Source organism: Mirounga leonina, unplaced genomic scaffold, assembly GCF_011800145.1.
Source record: "Mirounga leonina isolate KUSES-001 unplaced genomic scaffold, KU_Mleo_1.0 Mir_170, whole genome shotgun sequence".
NCBI lineage: Eukaryota > Metazoa > Chordata > Mammalia > Carnivora > Phocidae > Mirounga > Mirounga leonina.
In genome coordinates this window covers 13,887,485-13,899,994 of record NW_023270433.1, presented here as the reverse complement: position 1 = coordinate 13,899,994, position 12,510 = coordinate 13,887,485, and the positions used below count along the sequence as shown (strand labels likewise).

The 12,510-nt window shown below is 48.0% G+C and overlaps 1 protein-coding gene across 7 annotated transcripts in view; it reads right to left on the bottom strand.

Annotated features, from left to right (window-relative positions):
• Nucleotides 1-12,510, bottom strand: part of CDK5RAP2 (CDK5 regulatory subunit associated protein 2) — a 183,592-nt gene that overhangs the window by 55,516 nt on the left and 115,566 nt on the right. For all 7 annotated transcript variants that reach the window (XM_035015953.1, XM_035015955.1, XM_035015950.1 and 4 more), the window contains 3 exons: nucleotides 11,663-11,850; nucleotides 6,315-6,747; nucleotides 1,034-1,265 (listed from right to left, as the gene is read on the bottom strand). In XM_035015953.1, the coding sequence (XP_034871844.1) occupies nucleotides 1,034-1,265; nucleotides 6,315-6,747; nucleotides 11,663-11,850 (853 nt within the window). The remainder of the gene's footprint in view (nucleotides 1-1,033; nucleotides 1,266-6,314; nucleotides 6,748-11,662; nucleotides 11,851-12,510) is intronic.

Below are 12,510 nucleotides of genomic sequence, written 5' to 3'. Positions count from 1 at the left end.
CCCACTCCACTCCGGCCACATAACTGGCCTCCTTCCTAGTCACCCAACATCCCAAATTCAAAGCAACATCGGGGCCTTTGCCCTTGTTCCTGCTGCCAAAAGCGCACGTTCCAAGCTGACTGTTCCCCCCCTCTCCTCCGGGTTTGTGTTCAGGGGTCACCTCCCGGGGAGGCTCTAGGATTCCGCGGATGGCAGCACGCTCTACCCGCTCCACATTGCCCACGCCCTCAGCCTGCTTTCCCCTCCTCCCCGGCACCCGCCATCTCTCGCATGCTATCCCTGCTCATCGGCGTACTGTCTTTCTCCCCACAACGGAAGGAACGGAACGGAAGCTAGACACAGACTTAGATCATCTGTTTTATTCACTATGTCCCCAGGGCCTAGCACACAGCAGGGTTTCATCAGTATTTTTTGCATAGATAAATAAAAGATTGCTGTTGTTGTTCTTGGTATTATGTGTTGCTGCCGTGTGCTTACAGCAGAAGTTCAAAATCAGGAGTCGACATATGTACTTCTGTGGACTCATGAACCCTCTGAAAACGAGGCCCAACACTACCTGTGTGCTCATCTACACTGCTCTGTGATAGGGTTTGGAATTAGACCTGAGGAAGCCAAAGTAATGTAGCCTGGACATTCTAGAAAACCCCACCAAGAGGGTTCTCACTTATATACATGATGCCATATGCCTGAGGCTTCCACAGACAAAGCCAAAAAAACCCACCCAGATTCAAGTCATCCCACAGCTGGGGTAGCTGCAGACCATCCCAAGTGAAGGGAGCGGTGAGCTCACAAGACCCGCGAGCACTTACAAGTCCCCTTTATCCACACTCCAGGATAAAATGAAAACAACAGATGCATTTTCCTTATTGTGTTCCTTTGAGTGTGTATTTGTCAAGAGTCAAGATTAATCACTGTAATTCATAAAATTTATACTCAAACTTACTGCAGTTCTAAACAACAAGTTTGACATTTCAAGCAGCTCTATCAGGTCGTTCATCTAGCTCACGGAGAATACATTTTTCTCAGTGCTTACCTTTCTGTACCGTTTTGTCTGGCGCTGGCCTCCCCTCCATCATTGCTTCAGCCAGAATTAACTTTTGGTGAAGTTGCTTATTGTGGATTTTAAACTCCTTCAGCTCCCCCTGCAGCTCCAAGATTTGGCCCTGCAGCTGGGCCACCATCTCCTGGGTGACAGGGAGCCGATACACATTTCCTAATGACCGGGACGGCTTTATCAGGATGGGCAGGCGGGACTTCTTAGCTTCCTGAAGAGACACACGCACAGGACAATGAATGCGCTTCCTCTGGTCACAGAGGCAACATTCTCATGCCAACCTCGTAAAACAGGATTCAAACCAGCTGTCCAGACTTCTGGTTCCTAGAATGGCATCTATGTTTATCTCCCAGTCTACAGAATTTGTGTCTTGGCAGGTCCCTCCTCTGACTGGCAAGTGCCAAGATTTTCCTCCTCGACACCCTCCTGGCCCTGGCCCACTGTCTCCTCATTCCCACCCCTCCACCCGCTCCTCAGTCTAAGCCAATCTGCTAGTCCACGAGAACCACCCCCGAATAAAGTTCTCCGTGGCTACCGAGTCACTAAGCCAGTGGCCATCTCCCAGGCTCAGAGCTCTGACCTGCCTACCCTCAACATCTTCATTTCCACTGGCTTCCAGGTACTCTGAAGCCAGCCCAGCACTCAGCTCCTTCCATCCACCACCCAAGTCCCCACCCCAAAGCTACGTCGCTTCAACACTCTCCGTCTTGGTGAATCACACCACCATCCCCTCGCTGTGCAACCCAAACTTGCGAGTCTATTGAACTGCTCTTTACACTCATCACCCACTCTCGCCACTCGCCAGGCTCCATTAATTCCAGCTGAGCTCTTTGGACTCTCCTCATCCCCCACTGCCTCCGTCCAACCCCGAGCCATGGCTGGCACTGACCTAGCCATGGCAGCCACCTCCTGAGTGCCCTCCCCCACTCCTTCCTGCCCTTTCTAGTCCACTCTCCATACTGCGGCAGAAAAGGCAAACTTAACATTCCTCGCCTCTGCTTGCAACTACTGGAACACTTCCCCGTCTCTTTGACCAAGGTCAAAATCCCTACCACAGCTGCCATGCTGTACATGACCTGCAGCCCGAGTCACTGCCCCTCTGCCACCTCCCCTATTCCCACACACTCACCTTCTATCGGTTCCTCAAATGTCTGTGTTCCTTCCACCCCAGGGCCTTGGCATACACTGTCTCCTCTGTCTACAACACGCTTTCTTGCCTACCCCCACCTCTTCCGTAATCCCAATACATTCATCAGGACTCCACTCATATGTGTCTTCCTCGGGAGAATGGGCCTTGATTTCCAAGACCAGATCAGGTCTCCCTGTTAAGGACACTCACCACCCCCTACAATTCTTTAGGGAGAACATTAGTCCCATCATAATTAAATGCCTGTGCAATTACTTGTTCTTTGTCTACCTTCCACACTGGCCTATAAGCTCCAGGGTTCAGGAACTCTGCATTTCTTGGTCATACTCTATCCATAGCTGCCAGTACAAGAACACAGTAGGTACTCAACAACTATTTGTGGAATGAACATACAAACAATAACTTAAGAGGCCAGATGGGGGTGACTTTCAAGTGAGGAGAATTTTAAATACATTCAAAAGTTGGGGAGAGGCACCAAATCTAGAATATATAAAGAGCTATTACAATTCAACAATAAAAAACACAAATATTGACTCAATTAAAAGATGGCCAAAGGATCTAAAAGACAATTCTCAAAAGGAGACCTATATATGGCCAATAAACACATGAAAAGATGCTCAGTGTCATTAGTCATCAGGGAAATGTAAATCAAATCACAATGAAATATTGCCACTCCCAACTCATTAGGACAGCTTATGATCAAAATAATAACAAGTGTCGTCAGCAAGGCTGTGGAGAAACTGGAACCTTCATGCCTCTGGTGAAAATGTAAACTAGGGGCAGCCATTGTATTAAACAGCCCGGGGGTTCTTCAAAAGGTTAAACACAGAGTTCCCATATGACCCTGCAATTCCACTCCTTGGTGTTTACCCAGGAGACGTGAAAACACACGTCCACGCAAAGACTTGTGCATGAATGTTCATAGTAACGTTATTCATAATAGCTAAAAAGCAGAAACAGCCCAAATGTCCATCGACTGATGAATGGATAAATAAAATGTGCTACATCCATACAATGGACTATCATTTGACAATAAAAAGAAATGAACTGCTGCTATAGACTACAGCAGAAATGCACCTCGAAAACCCTACTACGCTAAGCAGAGGCGGTCACCAAAGATCACACGTTATACGATTGCATTTATATATATAAACATCCAGAATAGGCAAATATATAAAGACAGAAAGTAGATCAGTGGTTGCCTACAGCTAGGACAGATGGGGGAAATGGGAAATGACTGCCAATGGGTCAGGGTTTCTTTTTGGATAATTAAGCATGTTCTAAAATTGATTATGGTAACGGTTCTATGACTCTATGGATATACCAAAAACAAAATAAAACAAACCACTGCACTATATTCTTTAAATGGATAAACTGTATGATATGTGTATTATACCTCAATGAAGCTATTATTCTTTTTAATTTCTTAAGTGGAAGAGAAGGAACCTGAAAAGAAAACAGGAAATACCTGGGACCCTGGGAATGACGAAATCAGCGAGGTCGCTCAAGCAGGAAAAGGGAGGAAGGAGCCCTGCTTGCACACTCTAGGGTGTAAAATACTTTCAAGCACACTGTCCCACAATCCTCCTGTAAGCTCTGCGTTTCCAGAGCTCACAGGATAATAGAAGTTACCAGGCCTATTTCTCAGACAAAGAACAGCCAGTCCAATGTCATACAACAAGAAGGTTAGAGAGCTGGACCTCACAATGGCTCTCCAGCCTCTACTGCTCAGTTAAGGAAAGTGAGACACTCTACCCCAAAATTCCAGGGCAGACAGCAGGTTCATGGCCAAGGACAGTTTGAGGTGGTGAAGGGAACCAGTGACAGTTGGGGGTGGGGGGGGTGCCTCATCAAAGAGGACTGCAAAATAACAGTCATTTGCTTGGTCCTCGGTCTCCACCAATCTTTATTCTTGGATCCAAATCTGTGTGTCATATGGCAGGAGAAAAGATATCTGCAAGTGCACAAATGCCAAAGCCAATTTCAGGCTGGAAGACTGCCGTCAGTCAACCTAATGCGGGTTCTAAAATAACACCACACAAAATGCTACCTTATGGACACTGCGCACAGTCCCACCTACCACCTTATTAAAGATGTCATAATGGAACGCCTCACTTGGGGGTGGAAGGGGGACAGGAATGCACACACACCGATCCTGACATGCACCTACACAACCATGCACAAGGCACCAGCAGGCACCTGCCACACATTTCCTCATGTCACCACTGCACCAGCCTCCGGTTCCAGGTCACACTGATCCCACTTGAGCCACCGAGAAAGGTAAGTGGCCAGACCTGAAGCTATCAAGGTACATCTGTGATAGTATCCCTCACTGAGGGCTCCTCCCTTCCTGAGAAAGGTAGGTTTAGAAAATCCCTGTCTTGGGCACCTGGGTGGTGCAGTCAGTTAAGCATCCAACATCTTGATCTCAGCTCAGGTCTTGATCTTAAGGTCATGGGTTCAAGCCCCACACTGGGCGTGGAGCCTACTTAAAAAAAAAAAAGTATACTCCTGTTGCCTCTAAAACTGGACTTCGGTCTGTATTCCTACTACTCCTCTTAACAGCTGACTCACTCTGGACCATTTTCTGAGCCTTTCAGAGGCTATATTTCTTCATATGTAAAATGTAGGGAATACCTACCTAGCTAATACGCTTGAGAAGATTAAATGTGATGATATAGATACAGAATGTCTAACACGATCCTGGCACAAAGAGCAGATGCTAAAAAAATAAACACAGTGGCCTTCCTTTTGAAGACACAAGCAAGAAGGATAATTCCAAACTAAAAAAAAAAAAAATTTTTAATATATTTGGGGAAATTAATGAGTTCATTCGATTATGCAATTTTTATGCACAAAGGAGGCTATCTCCCACACAAACTGGGGGAAAAAAAACATCTAGTCTTCCTAATACACAGGTACAAACTAATAGAGCTGGGGCAGATGAGACCATTTCTATTCCAGCCAAACTGCACAAATTTACATCTGGAGTACCGTTAATATAATGGCAGTGTCTTTTTTTTTTTTTTTTTGTCTTTACTGATATCTTTAGAAAACCCTTTTCTAGAAATTACAGTTTTGGTGCATAATTTAAAACAATCAAAAGCAATTTTGCTAATGATATATCTAACTCCCTTTGGTATGCACAAAAGCAGTAATTTAGTGGTCAGAAAATAAACTTAATTCTCCATTCTGATGCTATGAAGCCGTGTGTACAGCTGATTTCTCAGATACAAAACACCCATCAGAAACGAGAACACCAACAGCCATCACTGGGGCTCTATTAGAAACATGACCTACTTCTCCACCAGAACACTGACATCTCCCTGCTTTGAGGATCATCAACTCCAACCCCTCTGCCCACGAGGATTTTAGTAAAAGGTCCAATCAAATACTGCCAAGAGAGTCCGGCTTTTAATAATGTGGCATATTCAATGGTATTTGAGGAGAAGCATAGAGACAGCATCTTGACTGAAGCAAAATGCATCCCCCCACCAAAACCGGACCCTACCACTCTGGGCCAGCAGGAGCTGGGGCTAGCCTGGCAAGGGGTATGGCTGCACCATCAGCCCTGTAACTGCTGGCTAACTGTGGGCATTCAAAATCGGGCTTCCTCATCTCTGACGGGTGTCGCAAGGATAAGAGAATGTAGATGAAGCCACAGAATAGAACCTCTCTGCCAGAGTCTGCACAAGATAAAACCTAGGTTCTTGGCCCTCCTCCTAAGGTCAGGTTATCACAATTTCACTGCAATCTGTAAACGTAAATATCCACCAGTAGGTGAAAATCATACAAATTTTGGCACATTTCCCACAACAGAATCTTACAGAGCTGTTACAAGGCAAGATGTTCCTGATACACAGCATGAAAGAAAAAGCTACACACAGATGTATAAATAGGACTCTATAAGGAAACTGCATAAATGTCATGATGTACAGACAAATAGGACTGGGCTAGACGAACACATACCTCTAGGTAGAGGCCAGACTAAGTGCAGACAGGGGGAGACACCAGATTTTACACACATCAAAAAAAGGAATGAGAGCAGAGTTGAGTTTTTAAGCCTTTCATTTCTATAAAATAAGAAAACAAATAAACAATAGAAAAGCTTACTTTGTCAGTCCCGTTGGGGAAGGAAAGAGCAGAGCCCTGCCTCCCCGGCTCCATGTGCGAGTTCTCCGGCTGACCCTCAGTGTGAAACATGGCATCTGGTGGCTTCTCTTCCCAAGCCTCTCTCTTGCCCTCATTTTGGAATCTGAGCGTGTCATCCTCCGTGGCCACAGTCTGCACGGAGGCATCTTTCAGCTCCAGCTTGGACATTTCACCCATCCTTCCTAGCTGGGCTGTCCGAGGCGACTTCCGTTCATCGTGGGACTTGGACAATGAGTTGACTTGGGTGAAATGTCCGAGTTCACCTCTAAGCTGAATAGCCATTTGCTTAAGGGACTTCTCAGTTTTACCATCAAGGTGTTCCGCAGACACTCCCGGCTCTGTCAAGCACATTCGTTCCAGAAGTAGTTCACGCAGCACTTTCAGAAGGTCTGGCCTGTTTTTCCAAAAGGGAAGGAAGTGGAAGAAGTAGGTTTTCTGCTATAGCCTCATGCCCTACCCGGTTTCCCACGTTTTCTCCACGGACTGGCCCGAAGTCTGTTTAAACTAAGCACACGGACCACCTGCCATGTGCCAGGATCTACCACCAAGGATTTTATCCCATGTCACCTCATGACAACCACACATGGTGGGCACTGCCGTGTCTAACTCATGGATGAAAAGAGGAGAATCGATCTGACACAAGTACACAGCAAGTGAGGCGGCCACGTGCTGTAAGGACGCAGGCTGGGCCTAGAAAGGAGCAAACAGGGTCATCAAGTATCCTTGACAATTACAAGGTCCACCCACCCACTGGCCCCATTCCTACATCCAGGGGCGAGTATGGCTTGGGTGGACTGGTCAGCCTGATGGACCCATGAGTGACCTGGCCCATCACTGTGCACAGTCAGTGCTCAGTATATAGGTACTGAATGAAGGGATGCTGCAAACTACTCGGAACAGAAATAGTAGTGGCTTTGAAATGACACAAAAATGGCTTCGAATTCTAACTTGGAGATGCTCTGGAAGTAAGGTAAGTCTCCCTCCACAGGACAGCAATGAAGATGAAACAAGAGAGCGTATAGGTAGCAGATACTTTCGGGCCCTGGCCATGTGCCCTAGGCTCCCGCAGACCCCAGCTACAGCTGTTTGCACACTGTGTGGACGGCACCCAGAGGCACAGACAGTCCCGCCTACAGCACTCCCTGCCTCTCACCCCTGCCTTGGGGCTTTCCCAGAGTTCCCTGAGGCCCCCAGCCAGGCAGTGGGAGGTGGGGACCAGTTTACACACCGTGTAAGCACCCACAGGAGCCCCTCCCACTCTGCTCTAAACACATGTAAGTGACAGCAAAATACCATAAGGTGCACTACAGGCCTCGAAATCAAGGTAAAATGTATCCAAAGGTCAGAAACAGAGGAGGAGACCCCCAGTCAGGAGAAAGGGGGCATTTGCAGAAAGCACTGGGGGCAGAAATTTAACTCCCACAGTGGAGAAAACCAGGGAAATCTCATGAGCCAGAGGCACCGGCAGCAGCCCCACAGGAGGAGGAAGGAGCGCGGGGGACAGAGCAGGGCTGTCCACACCCGCAAACCAAACCTGCACACACGATCCACTAGTACGACAGACAGGCCACAATCCAACGAATCAGAGTTCACACTTAAGAAAATTAAATTAATAAGGCAACCTGAAGATTTTAACAGAAGTATGTGTCAATCACCTAAAAAATAAAGGAGAGGGACTCATTTAAGAAAGAAGAAAGAAACTAGGAAACTGAGACAGGAAATTAAGGAAAAAGGGGACCAGAGCGGGCCAGGACAGAGGGAGAGGCCTGCGGAGAGCTGCTGCTGACATCCATGCCGGGCTGAGGTCGTGGCGGTCAGCGGTGACAGGGGACAGAAGGGGCCCGCGTCCGTGCTGCGCACTTTCTCTTCTCTCTGCCATTCCTCCCGCCTGCCTTCGGTCCAGACCAGCCTCTACAGACCAACTCCCTGAGCGCACCCTGACGGTCCCTGCCCCGTATCTCGGCTACCACTACACGTGACAAGTGACGTGAGGCCTGGTTCCACCTTCCCCACAGAGCCCTCCAGGAGCGAGGGGAAGGTCCTACTCCCCTCTGGGTTCCGATCATCTAGCTCTGGGGCAGAGTCAACTCCGTTCAGATCACAGAGCGATCTGAAGCAGGGTAAAAAATAAAAGTTTAAAAAACAAAATTAGAACGTATGGTACATTTTTCACTTCTAATACGGAATCATTTAGACTACACACACCATCTTAAAATTTAGTAAACCCAGACTTTAAAAATATTTCTGGCACTTCAAGCATGTTAAACTAAATTTTCCTTTCCTCTCCTTCCCTTAATATAGATTAAAAATAATGACAACTGCTATTCAGCTAGCCCAGGGAAGACTGTTACTCACCACCAAACAACACACAATAAAACCCGGAAAAAAGACTTTACAAATGGGTACTAAGAGGTGGTGAAAGAGGCCATTAGAATATACTAAAGTGGGAGAGCTGTTAAATAAAACATTTCAAGTGTTATTTTGCTAGAAATCTGAACAGCAGATTCATTAAGCCATTGCCGTGATCAGGACCTTTTTAATGGTTCAGTCGAGGGTCTTGTCAGAGGCCTGAACATTGTTTATATACCCTTCCAGAGGATCTTTGCCACAGAGAGGTATAAGGGGGGGAGGAACTGACATTTGTGAAGCACTTGCCATGTGTCAGGTCCTTTAAATACACCAATGACATTCAGGCCTCGCTGTATGACTAGGAGATGGGGCCAAAGCTAACCCCATTTTACAGCTGAAGAAACAGGCTCATAAAGATTCAAGATCCCCTAGCAAAGCTGCAGAACAAAGACTGGAACCCAGATCTTTCTGACTCCGAAGGATCACTACACTCTCCAGTTTTCCACGGTCACCTTCTGCTGTGATGTTGGGCTTCTAATTGTCTCCACTGACACTTAAATATTTATTGAGCACCTGCCATCTGCCACGTAAGGCAGTGGGCATGCATGGTGCAAGGGAATCATGGGGCTCATATTTCATTGAGAAGACAGATGTTCATGCAAACATTGATAACGAAATAAAACAATGTGCAGCAATGATAAGTACTATGAATTAAGGGAGGGAGGGAGGAAGTCCTGAAACCATGTGCAGAAGCAGGATTTCCCGTTAGTGGTCTGCAAAGGCCTCTCTACAGAGCTGATGTCTAGCTGAGACACCACCAGTCACATACACACCTAGGAAAAGAGCATTCCAGGTAGAGCGAATGGCTAGTGCAAAGGCCTTGAGGTGAGAACCAGCCTAGATGTCTGGGGAGCAGAGTAGAGCTCGGTGAACAGGAGGGGTAGGTGATAAGGACAGAGAAAGAGGCAGGCGCCAGGTCAAGAAGCTCTGATCTTTACTATAAGAGCAATGGAAATCCGCTGGAAGGTTTTAAGCATGGAACGGATCTGATCTGACCTAAGTTTTATTAAAAAGATCACTATAGCTGCCCTATGGAGAATGGACAGTAGAGAAGGCTGTGTTGCTGGTGTCCACGCAAGAGATGGTGGTGGCTGGGACCAAGAGGGACTTCCTAAGCAGAAGACTAGTGTTTCGCTGATGAATCAAATCCTGGTTACCCCAAGGAGTCTTTGTAAAAGACTCCTCCAGAAAGTTCTCCAATGGCTCTAGCATTTACTAGCTAAGGGAATGGCAAGTCCCCAAATGTCAGCTCCCACTTTTATAAAAAGGAGGTCACCAGGAGCAACATGCAGAAAGCCGGCGTGAGGGTAAGATGAGACTGGGCACGCGATGCCCCGTGTGTGCACCAGGAGGGGCTGCAGGCCACGGCCGCGCCTCCGGGAGGACCCGTGGAGTCATGACTCCACTGTCATGGGCTTTGGCAGTGCACCGTTCAGCTGTGCAGAGAACAAAATCAGGGCTGCAGATTTAGGCTGGTGTGAGAAAACCTTTTCTAACACTACAACTGGCCAACCAGGTCCGGAAGCCTATGGAACAGATACCTCCAGGGCACAGGGAACTGAACCAGAGATGTCACAAGCTTGCCCGGCAGGCAGAAAATGCTTTCTTAAAAAACGTAACTAGGTCTACATTTTTAAAAATCAAGAGATTTAGAATAGTTTGGGGGCTTCCACTGAAAGACTGGAAGGCTGGGAGCCACAAAGGTCAGCTGGGGCTGAGAAGCTCCTGCCCACCGGCAGGGGGCACACGTGCCCCGGCTGGCCCCATGCCCACCGCAGCCCACCAGACTTGCCCCCGCTCATGTCACCCCTGCGCAGTCCGAGGCGGTCCTCAGACAGAGAGCTGCATCTTCGAACTCTGATGGAACATTCGGGACCCTGACATTGAGAAAACCCTCCCTCTCTCAAGCGCTGACTATGGTCACCTAACTGCTTGTGACAATTAACCAGAACCGCCACTAGACAGGTGCCCCAAGAGGACCCGTGCTAGGAAAATGTTGGACAGATGCCAGGGATTGGGGAAGGGTCGGCCTGCCTGAGCTCACAAAAACAGAACACTCCAATCCTTTTTTTAGCTAAAGAATGTCTGTGAGGCTTAGTCCACCAACGATGTAAGAAAGAGTAGGGTTCCTGGCTCTTGCCAAGAGTCATGGGCAGGAGTTAGCGGCTCCATTTCTCTACCTACACTGGAGGAGAACTGGACAGTTTTACTGAACACACACCACCCGTCGGCCATTTTCCTTAAACGGCGCACTTTCTTACTCCTCACGGCACCCGAGGAAGTGGTCGGCGAGACTGGGGCCCTGAGAGAGAAGGCACGGCTCCTTCTGGCTCCAAAGCCCAAGCAGCTGTTGTGATGGTCTGGAAAGAATGTGCAAGGGGGACAATCTCCTCCCGAAGGGTTAATACTAAAAATACAAATGTACTGAATGTTTCTCCTTTTTCGTTTTAAGGCAAACACCCTGAAGTATTCCCTCACACAAGACGACTCCCAGCAGATACAATGAGAAGAGAACTGAAGTTCAAGCTCAACATAAAACAGTGAGTTACGACTACAATGGCAGTTTCTAAGCTGTTGCAGGAACTGGAAGAGACTCCAGTAGGGCTGCTGCCTCTCGCTGACAGGCAGACAGCCCTTCCCAGGGCTCCCAGGACCAGTTTCAGAGCAAAGCTTTCTTTCTCTCTTTATAATGGGCTTGTACGAGGCTCTGCTGAAGTCCCCTCCCAGCCACTAGCGCAGCCTAATTACTTAATTGCATGACTGGCAAGATTCCTTCCAAGACATTTCAGGGGCTCGCTCAGCTAAATTACACAGCACCGCCATCGAAATCCATTTAGCAAAATGAGTTTGTTCTCCCCTCAACCCAGAGAGAAAAAGCAACACCGGGGCCCCATGTCTACCTGGATTCCAGTAACAATGTGGCCTTCTCGCTGAGAAAAGGGGCAAGCGTGTGCAGGAGCTCGCCTTCTTCTAGACTCCGGTCTCCGGGGCAGCCAGGTCTGTGGGTTCCATCGTAGTCTAGAATGCTGGAATCTGCATGCTTCAAGTATCCGTTCTTGCAGCCCCCTTTGGAATAATCCTCCATGACCTGCAAATCAGAGTATTTGGTCAAAATATGGACCTTGGAAGAGAGGAAGGGCGTACGTGGAGGAGAGGGAAAGGACAGAGACCAAGTGGGCATGAGCAGTGCACGCAAGCCAGAGGGAAAAGGCAAGCGGGACAGGGCAGACAGCGGGCTCTGGCTCACAGGTCCACACACGTGCCTTGTCACTGGGCGGGCAGATGCTCCTGCAAGAGCACCGAGAGGCTCACACCACTTCTCCTCAACCCTCACTTCCCTCATCCACAAAATGGGGAGAGTAATGTCACCTCCCAGGGTGACCATGAGAATCAAATGAGATGACTGACTCACCTAAGGTCCTGGCAGAGTGTCCCGCCCACCACGGGCACACCCCCCCACCCCGGCCCACTCCTTGTGAGTGAGTTAAGAAGGGTACGGAGCCCACACTATGAACGATGCTTCGGACATCTATTATTTATCTACCTCTTGCGATGTGTCCTCCCCGTTATATATCAGAAAGGCGCCTTACTCTTTACACAGACTTCCTAATTAACATGACTTTGATTTGTCTCATTAGGAAAGTAGAGAGTTCCTAATTCCCAGGGAGATGTTATTTACGGATCCAATTTCTGGGGTCACTGAGGGCCCCAGAGGAGTGGTACCAAGGATGCATCTAGTTAAAGCTTG